Genomic DNA, 22455 nt, shown 5'->3' with positions numbered 1-22455 from the left:
AGTCTACCTAACAAGTGGTATAGATCAGTGTTTCTCAACCAGGGAGAAGTATGTGAACCTTTTGAAGTACACCACGGTCTTTCAGGAAGTACATCAACTTATCTAGGTATATGCCTGCTTTTACAACAGGCTACATAAAAATACTAATAAAGTCAGTACAATATAAAAATTCATTCAGACAATGACTTGTTTCTACTGCTTTATATGCCTTGTGCTGAAATGTAAGTTCGATATTTCTGTTCCAATTCATGTATTTGATAAGATGCTAGAAAGTCAGCAGATTTTTTGTTGTTGTTTTTTGTGGTGTTTTTGTGAGTAGTTTTTAAGTGAGGTGTAAATTGGTGGTATGCAAAACAAATCTGACTCCTGACAAAGGTACAGTAATCTGGAAAGGTTGAAGGGCACTTGTTTCAAGATCTCAGATCACCTGGATTGAATAGACCTTGTCAGCTCTGGCCCTTCCCAGTACTGAGATCCCCTCTTTAAATCCTCCTCTGAAACCCCCCAACTCCCACAAAAGCTTATGCTCCAAAATATTTGTTAGTCTATAAGGTGCCACAGGACTTCTAGTTTTTTTTTTTTTTTGAAGATACAGACTAAGTCGGCCACCTCTCTGATACTTAGGACCATGTTTCTCAACTGGTGGTACGCGTACCCTTAGGGGCATGCAAAAGACATCTGGGAGTACCTACAATTTTTTTTTGAAAAAGGGGTACTTTATTAAAAAGAAGATTGAAAAACAGTGGTATAGATGTAGTTAGGCTGATGCATTTTCACTGCAGATGCTGTGTAGCTTATGTCAACTCTTACTGGCTTTTCAGGAGCTATCCCACAATACCCCATGCTGACACCACAATTGGGGAGGGATAGCTCAGTGGTTTGAGCATTAGCCTGCTAAACCCAGGGTTGTGAGCTCAATCCTTGAGGAGGCCGTTCAAAGATTGGGGCAAGTAGATGTCAGGGATGGTGCTTGGTCCTGCCAAGGGGGTAGGGGACTGGACTAGATGACCTCCTGAGGTTCCTTCCAGTTCTAGGAGATGTGTATCTCCAATTATATCTAGATTATTATATCTAATTGATACGAGTGCTCCTGGTGAGGACATGCACTGCCACCCCAAGGAGCAAAGTGTGCACCTGAACAAGCAGTATAACTACTGTGGTGGCTATATGCCAACATAGGTTAGGATGATTTAATTCTGTAGTATAGAAATTATTTCAGACTGTTTTCTGAGGTGATGATCATCATTTCTGACTCTTGGACAATTCATTTCACAAACCTATTCACTCTATCACAGATAGTGCTCTTTCCTGTGTCCTAGTTCCCAGAAAAGATGGCAGGAAGGCACTACAGTAAATCACTTGAGAAACGTTCATATTAGTCTCCTCAGAGATTTGTCAGCGTTATTGGTTTTTCATTTTATCCAAGAAGTTGTGGGAGTGAATCATACTTTGCTTGAAATACTGTAATTAGAAGAAGTCCATGAAGAAACATCTGAGTCTTCTAGCATTAAATTACTATTGGCTCATGGAAATGAGCATTTTAAAGATCTGTAAATGTCATGTTTAGTTTTACTCTGAAAGAAAGGTCACTGTAAACCTACAGATTCAACTATTAGAACTTCTCAATCAATTTATTGTTGATTTTTCCTAAACCTTTAGGCTACAGTTACACTAGCGAGTTTTGCTGACAAAACTGGTAGAGTGCCCACACACCAAATGTGTTTTGTCGACAGTTTGTTGACAAAATTCCACTCTTTCGGCAGTGGCATTATATGTCTCAGCCATGAAGCGTAATGCCGATGTCATAGAATCATAGGGCTGGAAGGGACCTTAGGAGGTCATCTACTCCAGTTGCCTGCTTCAAGCAGGATCAACCCCCACTAAATCATCCCAGCCAGGACCTTGTCAAGCCGAGACTTAAAAACATCTAGGGATGGAGAATTCACCACCTCTCTACGCAATGCATTCTAGTGCTTCACTAGCCTCCTGGTGAAGTAGTTTTTCCTAATATCCAACCTACACTTCTCCCTCTGTAACTTCAGATCATCGGTCCTTGTTCTGTCATCTGACACCACTGAGAACAGTTTCTCACCCTCCTCATTAGAGCTCCCCTTCAGGAAGTTGAAGGCTGCTATTAAATCACCTCTAAGTCTTCTCTTCTGTAAACTAAACAAGCCCAAATCCCTCAGCCTATCCTAATAGGTCTTGTGCTCCAGACCCTTGATAATTTTTGTTGCCCTCCACTGAACCTGCTTCAGCACATCCACATCCTTTTTATACTGGGGGGCCCAAAACTGGACACAATATTCCAGATGTGGCCTCACCAGTGCCAAATAGAGGGGAACATCTACTTCTCTAGATCTGCTCGAAATGCTCCTCCTTATGCACCCTAGTATGCCGTTAGCCTTCTTGGTTACAAGGGTACACTGTTTACTCGTATCCAGCCTTTATCCACCATAACATTCACCATTTATCAAAAGTAATCCCAAGGATTGTTTATTATTTTATTTTACTTATTTATTTATTTATTTATTTATTTTACTTTGCAGTTATAACATTGGGAGGCACAAAGAAGTCCTTAAAGAGCTGTATGCAGCTTCATAGCTGCAGGTTTCAGATCCCTGACCTGAAGGTTTATCATTCAAATGAGAGTGATTAACAGTGAATTAAATATTGACTAGAGAACAGCACCCAAAGTGAGGTCTTTTAATTCTTTAAAATCAAACATCCAGATGTCACATGTTATTTTGTTGGCCAAGTGGACACAGAACTGTAAAGAACAACATGGGTTTGTTGGTACCACTCCAGGTTTACTTTGTAATATTGGTATTTCATGCACCAGGTTCAGAGGTTTAACAATAAAAATTTGCAATTCTCTTTCTGGGTTAAAATTGATTGTTTTTTTCTAAATATCATGTTTGCAGGTGCCCTTTAGTGTGTAATTACTGACATGATCCACAAGTAAATACCACAAAACTGATATTACAATTTACTTGGAAAGTTCTGCAGTTATGTCTGACAAACCGTAATTCTATAGAGCACGAATTGTTGGGCAAAAGTCAGCATGGTTTCTGCAGAGGGAAGTCGTGTCTAACTAATTTATTAGAATTCTTTGAAGGGGTTAATAAACATGCGGACAAGGGGCACCCAGTGGACATAATACACCTAGATTTCCAGAAAGCCTTTGACATGGTCCCACACCAAAGGCTTTTATGTAAATTAGGCGGTCATGGGATAGGAGGAAAGATCCTTTCATGGATTAGGAATTGGTTAAAAGACAGAAAACAAAGGGTTGGAATAAATGGTAAATTTTCACACTGGAGGGGGGTAACTAGTGGTGTTCCCCAGGGGTCAGTCCTGGGACTGATCTTGTTCAACTTGTTCATCAATCATCTAGAATATGAGGTAAGCAGTGAGGTGGCAAAGTTTGCAGATGACACCAAGTTGTTCAGGACAGTCAAAACCAAAAGGGATTGTGAAGAACTACAAAAAGATCTCAGCAAACTGAGTGATTGGGCAGCAAAATGGCAAATGAAATTTAATGTGGGTAAGTGTAAGGTAATGCACATTGGAAAAAATAACCCAGATTACATGTACAACATGATGGGGTCAAATTTAGCTACGACAGATCAGGAAAGGGATCTTGGAGTTATAGTGGATAGTTCTCTGAAGACATCCACGCAGTGTGCAGCGGCAGTTAGTAAAGCAAATAGGATGTTAGGAATTATTAAAAAAGGGGTAGATAATAAGACAAAAGATATCATACTTCCCTTATATAAAACTATGGTACGCCCACATCTTGAGTACTGCGTGCAGATGTGGTCTCCTCACCTCAAAAAAGATATATTGGCATTAGAAAAGGTTCAGAAAAGGGTGACTAAGATGCTTTGGGGTTTGGAACGGGTCCCATATGGGGAGAGGCTAGAGAGACTGGGACTCTTTAGTCTGGAAAAGAGGCGATTGAGGGGCGATATGATAGAGGTATATAAAATCATGAATGGTGTGGAGAAAGTGAATATAGAAAAATTATTTACCTTTTCCCATAATACAAGAACTAGGGGACACCAAATGAAATTGATGGGTAGTAGGTTCAAAACTAATAAAAGGAAATTTTTCTTCACACAGCGCACAGTCAACCTGTGGAACTCCTTGCCGGAGGAGGCTGTGAAGGCCAGGACTCTATTAGGGTTTAAAAAAGAGCTCGATAAATTTTTGCAGGTTAGGTCCATAAATGGCTATTAGCCAGGGGTGAAGTATGGTGCCCTAGCCTTCAGTACAAGGGAGGAGATGGATGGCAGGAGATAAATTCTTACCAAAGATAAACTCTACTTTTCACCTGAACCAACAAATCTACTTAACTGCGTTCTACCCAAAACTCCACATAGACGCCTGGCAGACAGCTAACTCACCTTCTACCTGCAAAGAACAAAGACTTTCAGAAGATCACCATGCCTTTTTGTCTCCATTATGGAGAGAGATCAAAGGGGCAACTGGTGCCTAAACAAAGTTTATCAAAATAAATCTCAGTGTATGTAAAACTTTGCTATGAGCTCAACAAAGTGCCAGTCCCAATCATTGTTCATACACATTCCACTAGAGCACAAGCATCGTCGTGCATCTTCCTTAGTAATGTCCCAGTGGAGGACCATACGTAAAGCTTCTACTTGGACATCCATTCATATGTTTGCCAAGCACTGTGCTATCCACCAGTATGGCATGCAGGCCACAAGATTTGTCCAATCCATTCTGGGTGTTGACAAACATTGTGACACCAAAGCCCTGCCTCCAACAAAACACTGCCACTCCAAAGTTACCTTAAGTGGCGTACCCACAGGTTCTTTGAGATGAGTGTTCACAACCCTCCCTCCTCCCCTCTGCTTCAGACCAATATTTGTCTGGGGTGAAGAAGGAGCTGCGTGCAGTGGGTAATGACTCAAAGATGTACAAGATGCATACTGCACACATGCACCGCACCAGATCACTGCTGCTAGAAACTTCAGACTAAAAGCACAGGGTGCCGTAAACACCTTGTGTGGAGCACTCACAGGGACACCCATCTTGAAGAATTGCAGTTGCTGCATAAGGTGAGGAATACTCTCATTTAGGTCCTAATGGAGTGAGTATGAAATTAATAGCCTCAGTAACTTAAAAAAAGTCATACATTCCATTTCATTGTAGTACGGTTAACCACTCAAGTATGTAATTAGAGGGATTGTAACTGACTATTTTAAATACCTGTGTTTGTAAGAATAGTCATTTTTATTATAACTATACTAGAAGAGAGCTAGAGCAATAAATCTCTAAGAGGTCTGATGCCTTATCACATTGTGAACTCCATTTTGTCTTGCCAGGGTGTTTCTCTTAGAATCAATAATCTGTTGGAAGTGAGAGAATGCCTGTCTATACAGAAGTTGCAAGCGGGCTGCCAGATAGAGACTTGTAATTTTTTGAATTCCCATAATTGGGAGTAAAAATCCCTTGTAATATTACTGTAGTCTGATACTCATTGACGATATAAACATCTGTCCAATTCAAGATACTAGGTGTTGAGTCCTATAATAATTTAACTGGTTGAAGTATTTTAACACTGGGATGAATAAATTGTCTGTAGGGGAAACTCTGCATAAATCGATCTGAATTGTTAGGCTTTCACTGTCATATCTGGCAGGCTGGTGCTGGAAGATGACTCTCCAGAGAGAGAGAGAGAGAGAGAGAGAGAGAATTTTTATGACATGTGTTAGACATGTGGTATTATGACAGCTTTGCAGAAATCAGATTTACAGGTAGGATTTTTTTATTAGCCTTTTCTGAGCTGTGAATAAATGGTTCTACTCAGCCTTCCTGACTGAACAACAATTTAAGAGTTGGCTGATGCACAGTCTGCTGTAGCTACCTGCATGCTGTGGTAAACATCTGTCTTAGCCAGGCTTTTTTAGCATGTTATGAACATGCATTTTGCAATGAGATCTTTTGTATATATTCAAATTGGCCTGCAGTGGAAAATTGTTTTCAGTGTGCTTATTCCCACTATTTCCTGCTTTCTTCATTCCCCCTTATGACATACCTTAATTATTATTTCATCTGAAAAATAGCAGGAACTGCATGGGGTGAGTAGGTTTGGTTGGTTATTGGTTCACACCAGTCGCGGCATGCTCTACAATTTATGTAATTTGCCTCAAAGTGGATCCTCAGTAGAAGCTTACTAAGACTTGTTCTACATTACACAGCTCTTCATGACATGGCTGTGTTGCTAAAAGTCAGACAGCACAATTGCTGTCTGTTGGCTCTTTTCCTGACAAAATACTTCCACCTCCTGAGGAGTGGGGTTTCAGCTGTGGACGAGAGGGGGCTCTTGCTGGTAGATAACAAGTTGTTTACACTACCACTTGCTTTGGCCAAACTTCTGTTGTTTGGGATGAGAACAGGGAGGTTAAGCACCTGTGAATAACAAAAGTTTCGTTGCTCAGTTGCCAGTGGAGACAAAACCTAAGAGTGTATCTACACTGCAAGTGAAAGTGTGACTGTAACATGGGTCGGGATACCCATGCTAGTGATATCTAGCTGAAACAGGTAACACTAGTGGTGAAGACGTGGTGATACAGGCTTCTCCGCTGGCTACTGATGTCACTCAGAGGTGAAGCGTGCATCAAGGGCAGTCTGCCCTGTGCTCTCCCAAACTGGGCCGCATTGTGACCTGGTACAAACTTGAGTGGTGCGGCTCTCTGGGTCGGATAGCAATACCGCTTGTTCAAATTTTCCCGATTTGGCCTTCCATCTTGATGGTGGAATGGCTGGGTTAAATCTGAGTTGTTCTGCAATTAGCCTGGGTGCCAGGTTGCAGTGCCTGAAGCAGGCAGCTAGGTGCATGGCATAGGAGCAGTCACTGTGGGGTGGGCGCAAGCAGGTTTATTCGCCAAACCCTTTGTGCCATAGAGCCTCACTCCAGTAGAAATTTGTTTTGTTTTTCCAGAAGTGTGGTCGGCCATGGTTTCAAGATTTTGCAGAAGGTCCCCCAAAATCTTTGTGACCCTGAGGACTGGTAACACAAGTATGTATTCAGGGTCCCCTGCAGGCTGAAGCCTGTGCTGCCGCATCTCCATCATTGCTACCCGTCCTAATTAGATGAAATGTACTGTGGGTTTGTCTCCCCATGTCTCCCCATGTTATAGTCCTACCTTCACTTGCTGTATAGACGTGTACTGTGTCTCATGCGGGAGAGGGGTGGTTTCAACCTAATCCAGAGTGAGCATATGTAATTTCTCAGCCCCTCAGTACCAACTATTGCTTTTCCTTGGCCCATCTCCCAAAATGTCATTCACTCGTCTGCACCTGCCTGTGGTCCTCGGTTTATCTGATCTCTATAATGAGCAGTCCTGCTCTCTGTATGTAGTCTGAGCTTATCCACCATACCATTTGTAGTTGACTTCAGTGACAGGCAATGGTAGGAATAAGCAATAGATTGAAGAATGCTTACGCAAAAAATTTAGTGGTGAGGTGCTGAGGCTTTGGGGGCTGGGGGGCTGTTTATTAGAAAAGAATGCAAAGCCTTCAGTAAAGTATAATATGAGACAGTGTCCCATTTTTGGTCCACATTTGGTGCTCTTTGCATTATTCTCTTTGAACTACTTGACCTTTGGCCTTATTTTTAATATCACAGATGAATGAAACACTCTTCCCTCTTTTAAGTGAAATGCTTCTGTTATCTCCTTAATAGATGTGACTTATATGCTGTAGAATGTGACCTAAATGTGCTAATGAGACTCTGAATTAATCAGAAGCTACCTGGGAATGTAACAGAGAGATAGCTGTGCTAGTCTATATACTATCAAAACAAAAAAGCAGTCCAGGAATGAAGTTGGGCTGTACTGTGGAAACTAATGTAATTGATACTTCACATATATCATGCTGCCATTAAGTTGAACATGCAGAGTGGACATTTGTTTTATTTTTTCAGAGGCTAAATGAAGCAAACCAGTTTGGGAACAGTCAAAAGTGAAAATATTAGGCTAGAGAATTACGGGAGTAGTTCTGCATCGTCTTTCTTAGGAGTAAAAAATTAAGACCTCACCATACAAAGCTCCTTGATTCCTAGCTTCTTGGAGGCTGCATGAAGGTAATTCTGCATGAATTGCCAAGAGGAATTGTAGGTTGCTAGAGATAGCAAGCACCTTTCCTTAAAATAATAAATAAAGCCGAGACGATGTTTTTGTTCATTAATGCAGTATGGTAATGCCAAGAACAGTTACATTCCTTGATGAGCAATCACTAGTACATTGCATGTCATTCTGATGCTTAGTATGGCGTGTAAGTGGAGCATTGGGGTGAATTAGATGGTGTCATTTTCTCTCATCTGTTACAAAAGCTAATATGAAGTACGGATTGCAGTACCAGCCTTCTGTGACCTTGATTTTTCTAGTGGAAAATGAAATTTTGCAGATACTTGGTTTTACATCCAGTGGCACAGTTCCAGACTCCAGAATGATCCTGTCATTGGGACATTCTTTTGGTATACAGTTAAACCTGTTGTTCATTAGAAGCAGCTGGAGTCTATCAGTGCACTTCATCTACAAGCCAGCTATCACTTCAGTGAAATGTGAAGATAATACTTTGGTTTGGCCTGCTGTGGCCCTTTCTGTTAAGCTGGAAGTTTGAACAACTGTCTAATTGCAATTTTCACACGTTGCTCATGAGGGTAGTTCTGCCGCTAAAGCTCACTTTTTTTTTGTTTTTGTTTTCTACAACTGTACTTGTCTGCTGCATTCTTACAACTGTGTATTTTAACAAACAGACTTTTTATGTGGAATATTTTCTTTCATGTGCAGAAGGCAATTTATACTGTTTTGATCTTTAAAAAAAACAACCTCCAAAACCCCATAAAATGAGCATTTAACTCGCATAAGTTGATGCCGAGAGAAAACGTATAATAATGGCTATTGGTGCGCATCACATAACAGTATTAAGCATTCTTTAGCCTATGCAATTAACTTAAAAGCTTTTCCAAATAACATTTTAATAATGTTTTGTAGTAAGCTATTTAAGGCCTGCAAGGATACCCAGCTTCTTTTTAATTGTGCAATAACTTGTGGAACAAACCAAGCTGGCCAAGCATTTATTACTTTCAGTTTTTACTGACGCATTTTGTGGCTTCTTGGTCAAATGTGAAGCACTAAAACTCCAGGCATCCATACTGCTTCTATATTTAGCAGCAAACTCTGGCTCTGGTTGTTAGACAGTTTCCACTTATCACTGTAACCAATCCACAGGATTGAATCTTAAGCATTGTGGTCATTTTGTGAATGGTTTGTCAAAAGGCATGAAATCAAGTTAGGCTTAGTAGAATTCAATTTTTTAATATAAATTTTATGGATAATGTGTTTATTTGAAGCATCCTTTTTAGGTTTTGCATCTCTTTTCCCAGTTTGTACAGTTGCGGAAAATTATGGGAGGGGCAGATTTTATTTAATGGTAATATTTGTTGAAATTGAAAAAATTATAAAAAACTGTTCTGAACTCAAATTGTCAACGTTTTACTGTACATTCATTAGTCCATTTGTAATAACTAATGAAAAACTCTAATCAGTTGAGTTGATGGACTGAGTATTCCATGGGTTTGCTTGTTTGTGGTAAAATCTACATTTGCTGATTAAAAATTGAATCCTCTCAAGCCTAAGGGCAATTAACAAATGAACAAATTTACAATTAACAAATGTCCTCCAGCAATTCTTACCGCTACATTCTGCCCCCTTCTAGGGATATCAGCAGTCCTCAGTCTCGCACCTGCTATCATGGCCAACTGCAGCCAAAGACTAGCCCCTCACCTTGGTGCAAGCCACAAAGGCTATGCTCTGTCATGGCTAGATGCGGTGGAAGGGGAGGACCCAGATCTGCCCACTACTCTGGGTCCCAAGGCAGGAAACCTGTGGCGGCAGTCATGTCCCACCCTCCTTCACTCTCCTTTTACTACTCATGCTCCCTAGGTCACTTCCCCGTGACCCTTGCACCTTTTGGCCCTTGTATCAAGGCCACAGTCTGGGAGGTAACAGGATGGAGCCTCTCTCCAGTGCCACTGAGCCTGGCCAATAGTGCTCTGTCCAGGTACCCCTTCTCCATTCCTGGCCAGAGTGAGCGTGAACTCCTCTCTGCCCTGCAGCCTTTTCAGGCCTAGTCTGGCCCTGATTGGCTAACTGCTCCACATTCTAAATGGCCAAGGTTACACAAGCCTTGTCTGGTCTGTCCCTCCCTGCTGGCATGGGCTACCGTACCACTACAATGGGCCACTCGTAGCACCCCCACAGCTGGGAAATCCTATGTTGGCAAAGTCACCCACATGTCATGCACATTTCCCAGGGTGACAGGCCTCCATAGCAGAATGTAATTTATAGCCCTTTGCGCTTGCAGCAGCTCCAATATTAGGCTTCCTCATTCCTGACAGATTTGCAGCTGACCAGTAGCAATTGAGAGTCACCAGCTTCCAAACGGTAGCATTTGTTCTGGTGTCTGTTTCACAGGTCAGGAGCCAGCTCAGTACACAGCACCAGGGGAATTGATCTATGCATCCTAAGGTTTTGAAGTCGCAGATCGTAATCGCACCTCTGCATGACAGTGCGAGTCCACCAATAAGTGTTGATTTTTCCTAGCCCAGAAGCAGCAGTGTGCCCTGTACAGCAGCTTTGTGACTGCCCAGTGAAATGGCAGATTGCTGCTGTCGGTTATCAGGCACACTGCCAAGCTTCTACAAGTCTGTCTTTTCCTTTGTCAGTAACTTCCAGAGAACCTCTCCCATGGCAGCAGAGATCATAACCACAGATAACAGAGCATGCGGGAGGAGTGCGGGGTCCATTCCTTTTCACTGCAGATTCTGGTGTGCATGGCTTAGAGAGGAGGTTGGAAGAAGGGCGTGAAAGCATTCCAGAAGTCCCAAAACAAAGTGGTGCCTGACTGGACGTTTTGCACAGTCCCAAGATGCCCTGTGCTCTGTTCTGAGGTCCCACAATACCGAGCGACAGAAGGAGTAACATACCCTCAGTGCATTGCTCCTGCTGTCAACAGGGGAGCTAAAGAAGTGGACGCAATTGGTTGACAGAGGGAGCAAGTGTAAACACACTTTGTCTACTTTCTTTTTTTGGCAACCGCTATATGTCAGTTAGTTTCCTTCACAAAATTTGGTGGTGTAGACATACCCTCAGTGCTTTGATCTCTGCTGCCCTGCAGGCATGCACCCCTCCACTTACTTCCTGGAGCTTTGAATCTGACGGATCGTTGGAATGCTCTTGTTCTGTCCTGCCCTAGGAAGACAGCGGTAGGCAAATTGTATCATGTGGATTGGGGAGTGGGAAGCCACTTTGACATTCCTCAGCATTGAGCGCTTATAGAGCTACTGCTGATGCTGCTCCTGGCAGCAAAGGGGGCTGTGGGAGAACTTGGGAGGGAATGACAAGATGTGCAGTGACCAGCTGGCTTCCCACAACACCACACTGTACATACCCGAACTGCATTGCTCACACTGTCAATGATGGTGTCCCCAGTGTGGACATCATCTGTTGGCAGAGGGAGCAAGTGTGAACACCCTCTGTCGTTTTTTTGTTTTGTTGACTCTTTTGAATGTTGACATAATTTTGTGGTGTACGAAACTTGGTAGTGTAAAGAACACCTAAGTGTCTCATTCTGAAACTGTGTTTTCATGTGTGTGATGTCAGGCTAAGTTGTTCAGCAACATGTCAGAACAATTCAGAGAGAAGTTTAATATTTGTCGAGTTAATCCCATAGAAGATCTTTCAGAACGTGTTTGCACTATAAGTTATTGTATTTGTGCATTAAAGCCCATTTGGGGAAAGTCTTTTCTCATATCTCCTCTTGCCTTCAGTTTCTATTTAACACCAGTTTGATTATATGATTTACATCGTTAAGGACATGATTATACGCATTGAATAACCTTCTCTGAGCAAGTAGTTCAATGCAATCTTTTCCAGTAATGGATTTTCATGTTTGACCTCCTCTTCTTGGTTTGCGTTATATATGCTGTACAAGATGTGTATTTTTGTATGTGCCAGAGTGGCTAGGGCCTGGTGATAGGATAATGTACCTAAAACTACTATAATGTTTTCTTCCAGGAATTACTGCTGAAGTCCTAGTGGTCACCTCTTTTGATGAACTGCACAAAAGAGCTCAAGACGCCAAGGGGAAGATTGTTGTTTACAACCAACCTTTTGTCGGCTATGGTGAAACTGTGAAATACAGATCCCAGGGAGCAGTTGAAGCTGGTAAAGTTGGAGCAGTGGCATCTCTTATCAGATCCATCACTCCCTTTTCTATTAATAGGTATGAACAGGTTACTTACTTGGTGGGTGACAATATGGATATTCTGACAGGGTACCACTTAGTAATTCTGTTTTAGTTGATCAACTCTGTCGTGTTGGTGTCAGGATGCAAACTGTTTGGATTGTAAGGCTTGACTTTGCCTTCTCAGCTGTCTTTGTTTCTCCATGTTGAGCGTAAATTCACAGTGGGTGAGAAGAGAACCTCTTGCTCTGACACAGTAGAAGGTTGTTAAACTGTGATTGTCCATTCAAATGGACCATCCATGGAAAAAGAGCTGGCTGCTGCCAAAGACAAACCAGTTTTTTAAATCTGACCTTGGAGGGCCAGTGGGTGGTACAGAGCAAGCGATCACGTAATGTGGGATTTTGCTCATCTACTATGCTTGATTGAAGCCTTCCCTGCCAAAGGGAACAGAAGATCATAAAAGAAAGGATCTCTTACTGGCTATTTTAGAGGCAGTGAGGGCATGGATTGCAGGGGTTGGGCTGTGGCAAAGAGGCTCCATGGTCTAGAGAAGCCATGAACTGCAGGAGGGGTTGACGCTCAACTTCTGAGAGGACTGTACCTTAAACCTTTAAGAACTCTCCATCCTGCTGAGGAAGCTGAGGCAGAGACGTGTATACAGGCATGTTTGTTAATTTGTATAGCTCTGCATATTTCTTTTGCTACTTCAGAATTATGTGCAAAATCTGTCTTTGTGTCTGTCTCCTTCAACTGTTGTGTGGTCCTGTATAGTAAAACTGTGAGCACTCACAGGGCTGAAGAAGAGAGAGTCTGTGTCAGCCACTGGGGAGTGTGGGGGAATCAGCATGACTCATAGGGTCTAAGCAGTTGGACCACAGGTCATCAGTTCTTAGAAAAGATGCTAGATAGGCAGCGTGACCATATTTCCCCCCTATGTGGGGCTGGGATTGCCACTTGTGTCCTCCCTGCCATGTATTCCACCACACCCCACTTTACTTGCCAAGTGGTCAAGTTGGTAAGAGAAAATCAGATAAATGCTCACTTTTGCAAAGAGAAAAACAGGATTGACCAGGGCAGGGCTTAAAACCAGGACTGTCCTGGCCAAAACAGGGATGTAGGGTCACCCTGTAGGATCAGTTCACGGACAGTGTGCCTGAGACCCTTGTCAGAGATTCTTTCTTTTCTTCAGACTCAGGAGGCTTAAAGCGCAGCGGGCATGTTGGGGTGGGAGGGCAGGGGAGAGGCGTCCAGCAAAGTCATCTCCTAACACAGCAGCCCGTTAAGTGTCAAGTCAGCAGGGTGAGGCTTACTGGTGGGTATGTGGGTGTGAGAGGGGGACACTGACTCAAATTTCGCCTTTTACTTTACATGGTTTTCTGGGCAGGCATGTCTGTCTCTGTCATTGTTAAATTGTCCAGTTTCAAGTGGGTGTTTGGTTTGGAAACCATGTGTTCCAAGCTCTGCCCCTAGTGCATTTTTCATTCTTTCAAAATGTTTTCATCATTGTCACCACTCCAGAACTTGTAAGCTACCATAAATATTCCTATATCAACCAGTATAAAATACTTTTCTGGTGGCAATATAAGGCAAATTGTCAGTGATTTTAAAAGTATGTAATTCTGTAGATGTAAGGAGAATAAAGGCATGTTGTTTTTTGTAATTCATGGGCAGTCACACATGCGTCATGTGCCTGATGTCACTTTAGGGGTTTGATCATAACCAGTGTAATTATATGGTCTCTTGTAAATGTCTTATAGTCCTCAATTTGACTTTTTTTTTAAAAGCTCGTGATTCACAAAAACCATTTTAATTTTAAAAATTGCACATGCAGGTTGGTAGAACTGTGCTGAATGTGCTAAAGTGGGTGTTTTTTCATTGCTGCTTTAGTTTCCCAATTGTTGGTAATTTCTGAGATTTTACCTGGATATTTTTTTCTGAAAATCACAGGCTCACACCTAAAATGCTGAGAAAGACGAGGCCCAGTCTTCATTAACAGCCTATCCATGAGAAGGTGAGGTAGATGTGAGACCTTGGCAGCATGAACGACTAATATATTAAGTTGTGCCTGATGCTGTGGGCATACGGACTATATTTGGGGTGTGTGTGTGTGGCCCCTTTTGTCTCGAGAGATGGTGCTTAGCAGTGGCGGTGAGGCTTGATGGGCAGTGTTTGAGTCTGTGGCTTCTCTCATGGCTTATCCATCCAGTATTGGATTTGCATGACCAATTGCAGTAACAGCATGTCAGTTTATTTCTGAATTCTTGAGTCTGGGAGCTTTTCCTTTTAAGGTGATCTTCTTTTGCATAGCTTGCACATATGCTATTGAAGGATGATGTGCCCTGCTGTAGCAAATGTTGCCAGGTATTTCGATCTGATGATGTAGATTCCTAGGATTTTGGATCAATATTGAATTTTTTCATGGTGTTTTTGCATGTATCCTTGAATCTTAGCTTTGGTCTTCCTCGTGTTCTCAACCCACATGACGGTTCGTCCAAGAGGATTTGTCTGGGGAGATGTTTGTCACCATTCTTCTCACATGACCAAGCCATCGTAGTCTTCTGCTGTTGAGGATCACTATGAGGCTGGGTATGCCAGATCTTGACAGGACATCTGCATTTGAAACTTTATCTTGCTAGTTAATATTCATCATTCTGCAGAGGCAGCGAAGATGGAAGCCATTCAGTTTTTCCTTCTGCTTCGAGTAGATGGTCCGTGCCTTGGAACCATATAGCAGGATACTCAATACACTTGCTTGGTAGATTAGTATCTTTGTTTTCACTGTCAGCTTAGAATTGTTCCATGCTCGTTTCATAAGTCTGCCAAAATAGTAGCTGCCTTCCTGATTCTGATGATCAGTTCTTCATGTACAGATAGGTTTGTGGTGACAGTAGATCCAAGGTAACAGAATTGGTGAACCACATCTAATGGGCTGTTATCCAGAATGACATTGGGTCATTGAGTTATACCTTGAGTGAATACAGCAGTTTTCAAGGGAAAACAACTTGCAGGCTCTGGATGGAGAATCCATCAGTGACTGTAGAGTGTCTTCATTATGAGCAACGAGGGCTGCATCATCTGCGAAGATGAGTCTCCTAATGAGGACTTTCTTGACCTTAGTTTTGGCCTTGAGTCTTGCCAGGTTGTAGAGAGAGCCATCTAATCTTGTGTGGAGAAGTACGTTTGTGCGTGAGTTTTGAAATGCGCAATTTAGTAGAACTGAGAAGAATATGACAAAGAGGGTAGGGGCAAGAACACACCCTTGTTTGAGTCTGTTGTTTATTGCAAACTGTGCTGATGTAGATCCATCATATTGCACTGTTGCTTTCATATTTTCTTGAAAGGATGTAATGAGCTTGAGTAGGGTTGGTGGGCAGCCAGTCTTGGTTAATATTCTGTATAGTCCTGATCTAGTAATTGGGTTAAATGCCTTTAAGTCCACAAATGCTATGAATACTGGCTTTCCTTGTTTTCTGCATTTTTTCTGTAGCTGTTGAAGTGAGAAAATCATGTCCATTGTTGACTTACCAACTCTAAAGCCACATTGTGTTTCTGGATAGACTCAATCTGCAAGTTTATGCAGGTGTTTGAGAATGATACAGGCAAATGCTTTGTTTGTAATTCTCAGTAATGAGATGCCTCTGTAGTTGTTGCAGTCACCCTTGTTGCCTTTGTTTTTATAGAGAGTAATGATTTGTGCATCCTTGATGTTATGTGGAACATTTCCTGATCTCCAACATTTTAGGAGTAAATCATAGAGGAAGTGGAGGAGCATAACCTTGTTTGCCTTCAGGTCTTCAGCTGGAATTCTGTCTTTTCCTGGTGCTTTTCCATTGGACAGAGCACCAAAAGCTTGAGAAAGTTCCTCCTTCATAGGATCTCCATCTAGTTCAGACATTTCTGGAAGAGTTGGAATGAGGCTGTCAAGTTCAGGTTGCATTGTATGCTTGTGGGAATAAAGACTTGAGTAGTGTTCCACCCATCTGGACATCTGCTGCTTTTTGTCTGTGATCACCTGTCCATTTAAATGCTTCAGTGGGGAAACTTTGGTAATGTTTGGTCCGAGTGCTTTCTTCAATCCATCATACATGATTTTCAGGTCGCCCTAATCAGATGCCTTTTGAATATTAGAACATAGATTGGCCCAATACTTGTTTGCACACCACCTGGATTCTCTCTGAGGAACAGATTTTGCATGTCAAAGTTGATCTCTTGTGCTTTGTGATCGGTTCTTTATGTTACTCAGATGTGTCTTGTGTTTTAATCCAAGAAGAGGCCAAAGAATGTCAACATTTTCATCTATCCATATATCAGTAAGAGTAACGTATATCAGTGTGCTCCTTGCCCTCTGCGTGGGTCTGCTATGGAATTGGTGGGGGATGGAGAAAAGAATGGATATTTATTGCAAATTCTCAAATGTCAGTTATGCAGATACTCAGCCCTTTGAAGCTTTGGTCCCTGGGGAGGGTGGCAGAGATTGGTTTTACCTATTTCAGAAGATCTGGGGAAAAAAGATCTCAAAAACTGTGTATGAATGGTCAGTCTGAACTGACTCTGGACTGACTCAGTCTGGAACAAAGGTTTGGCAAACTTGTGTACAAAACCGCCGGGGTCCCATGCGGGTGACTGATAACACGGGGTAAGCTTAGAGTGAGTGCAGATTGTTTACTGTTTGATATGCTGTAATGGTTTTGTTCTGAATTAATATTCTGCTTTATGAAAGCTGAGTGGTTATTGGTAAACTCGATATTATCACACTGCTGTGCAACCATGTGTGTCATTTCTGGGGCACCAGCACCTTTAACGCCTTCATGGCCCCCTTGAGGGCACCCCTGCTCAGGCCTCTAGACTGTATCTTTCTCATAGTCAGAATTTGGATTTTTGTTCTTCCAAACTGGAAATTTAAGCTGCAGCTTCATCCTGCCATGCACTCTCCTTAGAGATCTGGAGTTTAGTGCAGTGATTGCTGTCCTGCTATCTCCTGGGAACACTGAGGGCTCAAAGTGTTGGGTGTGTGCATAACCAGCACTGGAATTTGTAGTAATTGCACTCCAGCAATGCCAGATTCCACAGTAAATCCATTCAGGAACCCAAAAGATGAAAATGCTGTACACACTCCTTTTGTTGATTTAATAGGTTATGAATGTCCTGAGTGTCTGTTGTGTGTGTGGGGGGACATCTCAATATACAGTAAAAGTTCTTTTATCTGGCACGTCATCAACTGGCAAGCTCAATAAACGGGCATTTGTGATTCGCGCAGGTCTGGTTTATAGTGCTTTTGGTGCAGGGATGGCAGGGAGCTGGGGCTCTGGGAGGGTCTGCAAGGCGTGTTTTGGGAGGGCATTTGAATTGGAGAAGGCACTTGGGGCAGCAGCTGGAGCATGGGAGGGGCTCAGGGAGCCAGACTGGGGAGACGTGCACCCCTGGCAGATATCATTAGTGGCTTCTTGTCCATGGTGTTGCTGACAGAGATGTGGCCAGGAGCCTCTGCAGGCACACTGCCAGCATTCTCCCTCCCTAAGGGTTGACTGCACAGCTCTTAGCCCATTGGCTGGGAACCATGGCCAACGGGCAGTATAGCTTGCAGCAGAGCTTCCTGGCCATACCTCTGCCAGGACCACCAGTGATGGAGAGCTGCTTGCTAGGGATGCAAGAGGTGAGCATTCCCCAAGCCTTTCCTTGCACCCCAACTCTCTGCTGGACTCCTTTCAGAGCCATGCCCCACTGACCCTCCCACTCCTACACTTTGCACCCTTCTCTACACTCCACTTACCTCCTTCCTAGTTAACTAGCATTTTTAATTTACTGTGTCCACTCCACCCCGCTGGCTCCAGCATATCGGATAAAAGTGTTTTTATTGTAGTTGCCGCTGAAGTTACCATGCTTCTAAGTTTTCACAGCTCTCACAAACAACATAAACTGATAAGCCAATAACTTATATTCAGACCCAACACCACCTTCAAATACTCTCTGCTTCTTCAAATCAAGAAAAATGAAATATTGTAACTCAGCTATACTCCTTCTGTGAGGTTTGCAGCTGAAAGTCCGTGGGACTTATGCTCTTAAGTGCCCTTGGGAAATCCCACTCTTCGGGGCCTAAATACAGACTTAGGAATTTAATTTCAGGCTTCTAGTCTTGAAAATATTCACCTGTATTTATTAAAAACCCCTTATGTAAACTTTCAGTACATAATACTGACACAATTTTGCTTTTAAGTGAAAAAAGATTTTAGGCTGCCAAGAAACATTTGTATATGCTGTGTCCTTACTGCTCCTTTGTCAGCCAGGCTTGTAGCTTGGGCTCATCTTCCACACCCATCCTTCATCATTCTATTCAGGAAGTGTCCGTATCTTGAGTTCTTCCCACAAAATCTTTCTGTGGTCAGTTTTTCTCTCTGTCTGTGCAACTAAAATTCTGACCCACATCCTCCCCTTAACGTCTGGCTCACTATAGCATCTTTCTTGTTACTCAGTAGCTCCCTAGTTCATACCAAATGCACCCACAAAGATAATATTAGGCCACAAAACTGACAGCATCACCTTTCACTTTTCTCTACTACATCCACAGCCTTACAATATGCTTCATTCCACTCACCATATTCACCCTTGCCTCCTTCTGAGTCCTGCCATCTTTTCATTTCCATCCCTCTTAATAGTGTTAAAGAAATATTTTAAAAAGAAGTTTAAATAATGTTGTGAGACAAGATCTCTTCGTGTAGACATTCGTAGGCTAGACATAAGCCACTTACACTGGTATAAATGAGGCATTTTTCCATTTTCCTCATTGTTCAACATCTTGATCATCAGTTTTTTTGTCTTTTTTGAATCACCACTGTGCTTTTTTTCCCCCCAGTGTGATAAATGACTAGTATTCTGTCTGCAGTGTTGTAGCACTGTTGGTCTCAAGGCATTAGTGGGAGAAGGTAGGTAAGGTAATGCTGTCTATTGAACCAAAAACTTGTCTCCCTCACCAGTCGAAGTTGGTCCGTAAAAAGATATTATCTCACCCACCTTGTCTCTTTAGTATTTTGTTAGACTGTAAAGAAAGTAATATGCATGTAAATCATGTTGTATTTGCTTATGTAAAGCCAGACTTATTTCAGCAACTTTACAATGAAGTACTTCTTGTTTCAAAAGACAAAAAATACTCTGATAGCTCTTAACAGGAGTCATAGGCTACGTCTACACGTGAAGCCTACAGCGAAATAGGCTATTTCGATGAGTAACGTCTACACGTCCTCCAGGGCTCGCAACGTCGATGTTCAACTTCGACGTTGCGTGGCACCACATCGAAATAGGCGCTGCGAGGGAACGTCTACATGCCAAAGTAGCACACATCAAAATAAGGGTGCCAGGCACAGCTGCAGACAAGGTCACAGGGTGGACTCAACAGCAAGCCACTCCCTTAAAGGGCCCCTCCCAGACACAGTTGCACTAAACAACACAAAATACACAGAGCTGACAACTGGTTGCAGACCCTGTGCCTGCAGCATGGATCCCCAGCTGCTGCAGCAGCAGCCAGAAGCCCTGGGCTAAGGGCTGCTGCCCACGGTGACCGTAGAGCCCCGCAGGGGCTTGAGAGAGAGCGTCTCTCAACCCCTCAGCTGATGGTCGCCATGGCGGACCCCGCTATTTCGAAGTTGTGGGACGCGCAATGACTACACGGTCCCTACTTCGACGTTCAATGTCGAAGTAGGGCGCTATTCCTATCCCCTCATACGGTTAGCGACTTCGACGTCTCGCCGCCTAACGTCGAAGTTAACTTCGAAATAGCGCCCGGCGCGTGTAGCCGTGACGGGCGCTATTTCGAAGTTAGTGCCGCTACTTCGAAGTAGTATGCACGTGTAGACACGGCTATAGGCTGCATCTACACTTGCAAGTTCTTACAGAAAATCCAGTCCTTTTTTGAAAGAACATGCAGAGCATCTGCACACACAATGTGCTCTTTTGATCCAAAATCAAAAGAATGCAGCTCTTCCTCTGAAAGCATTTGTAGATGCTCTGTGGGCTCCTTTTTTGGAAGAGCAGTCCTCATGGCACCAGATTTTTTGATCCCTGGCCCATTCTTTTGGAAGAGCTGGGGCTGTGTGGACACTCTCTATTGAAATAATGGATTGATTTTTGCTCCGTGTTTTTGTGTGTGGATGTGTTCTTTCGGAAGAAGATTTTTTGGAAGAGATCATTCTGGAAAAACTTCTTCAGAAAGATTGCTGTAGTGTAGACATATCCATACAGATTTGAGAGACTAATTAAACTAACATGAAATGCACTTTAATTGCTGTGACAATAAGAAGGTTCTAGTTACTGCTTGGTGAGCAGCTGTGATGGCCATCAAAGATAATGTATACTAGAACTGCAAATGCAGACCTCTTCAGTACCTATCTTTGCCAAATTGTATTTCATGTGAAACAACTGTGTATTCACTGGAGAGCTTTTTCAGGTTGATGGAACAGGCAAAAATAGATTGATTTAGCAGATACTTACTACTTTTTGGAATCACATCCATTGCCTATTATTTTATGTTTTCGTTAAGCTTGTGGGGAATCTGGTTTGAGTTTGTCAAACATGTATCCATGGAATATGTTTTTTAACTAACCACATTATTATTAATGTCCTAGTGATACATGTGGAATGGCAAGCACTGAGCACCAGGACACAGAGTTAATATGGACCATTGTATGTAACCTTACATAGCAGTTGGGTTGTTTGAATGTGTCCAGTCATGGTATTTTGTGAGCAGCTTCTGTGTTTGAATGTATTCAGGCTGTGGAATAGAGAGAGAGAGAGAGGGAGAGGAGATATGTGTCACAGTTTCCAGGTAACTGCACCTGTACCTCCCTCTGTGGTTCACTCCAGTAATGTCCAGTTAGCTTTCAGGTCTCCAGCAATCACCTCTCTGTGGAGAAGGAGCCTTGTCCCGCTACCTTCTGCCTCTTTTAAAGCTGCACAGCTCCCTGACTTCCACTGTGCTCTCTTCAGCAAGCCAGCTCTTGTGCATTATTGAGGGTATCACTGAGGGCTACAACCAGGGTACAGCCAACAGGTACAAGTGGCTGCACACTTCTTTCTAAACTAGGGTGACCAGGGCTACGTCTACACGTGAAGCCTACATCGAAGTAGCCTATTTCGATATCGCCACATCGAAATAGGCTATTTCGATGAATAACGTCTACACGTCCTCCAGGGCTGCCAACGTCTATGTTCAGCATAGACGTTGTGCAGCACCACATCGAAATAGGCGCAGCGAGGGAACGTCTACACGCCACAGTAGCACACATCGAAATAAGGGTGCCAGGCACAGCTGCAGACAGGGTCACAGGGCGGAATCAACAGCCAGCCGCTCCCTTAAAGGGCCCCTCCCAGACACACTTGCACTAAACAGCACAAGATACACAGAGCCGACAACGAGTTGCAGAACCTGTGCATGCAGCATGAATCCCCCGCTGCAGCAGCAGCAGCCAGAAGCCCTGGGCTAAGGGCTGCTGCACACGGTGACCATAGAGCCCCACACGGGCTGGAGAGACAGCGTCTCTCAACCCCCCCAGCTGATGGCTGCCATGGAGGACCCCACAATTTCGACGTTGCGGGACGCGGATCGTCTACACGGGCCCTACTTCGACGTTGAACGTCGAAGTAGGGCGCTATTCCGATCCCCTCATGAGGTTAGCGACTTCGACGTCTCGCCGCCTAACGTCGAAGTTAACTTCGAAATAGCGCCTGACGCGTGTAGCCGCGACGGGCGCTATTTTGAAGTTAGTGCCGCTCCTTCGAAGTAGCGTGCACGTGTAGACACAGCTCTGATGTCTCATTTTTAAGCCCTCCTTCAGGTGTCCCTAGTTTTTCTTAAAAATGGGTCAGTTATCCCATATTTTCCGTCTCTCCTCTCTCGTCAGCGCTGGTGGATCTGCTTGCCTGCTGCCCACTACCGTCAGTCAGTGTGGGAGTGGGTTGTCCAGTGGCTGACAAAGGGGGTGGGTGTGCAAGGCTGGTGATCAGGCAAAGTGACAGGGTGAGGGGCAGTCGCTCCCTCTGCTGGTCCATCAGTGCAGGTCCTGTTGCTTGCCTTTTCTTGACCCGCAGGCTCTCTCCCCATCCCACATCTGTATCCAGCCAGCACTGACTGCTTGCTGTGGTGGCTGGTGAGTATGGGCTGGTTATGTGTCACCTCAGCTGCCC

At 43.4% G+C, this 22455-nt stretch overlaps 1 protein-coding gene across 5 annotated transcripts in view; it reads left to right on the top strand.

The window, feature by feature from the left end:
* Positions 1-22455, top strand: part of CPQ (carboxypeptidase Q) — a 352558-nt gene that overhangs the window by 59846 nt on the left and 270257 nt on the right. For all 5 annotated transcript variants that reach the window (XM_074985680.1, XM_074985678.1, XM_074985679.1 and 2 more), the window contains one exon: positions 12111-12318. In XM_074985680.1, the coding sequence (XP_074841781.1) occupies positions 12111-12318 (208 nt within the window). The remainder of the gene's footprint in view (positions 1-12110; positions 12319-22455) is intronic.

The sequence above is a fragment of the Carettochelys insculpta genome, chromosome 2, assembly GCF_033958435.1.
Source record: "Carettochelys insculpta isolate YL-2023 chromosome 2, ASM3395843v1, whole genome shotgun sequence".
Classification (NCBI taxonomy): Eukaryota; Metazoa; Chordata; order Testudines; family Carettochelyidae; genus Carettochelys; species Carettochelys insculpta.
Note: the sequence above shows the minus strand (reverse complement) of the source record. Positions and strands in the feature narration are given on the sequence as shown.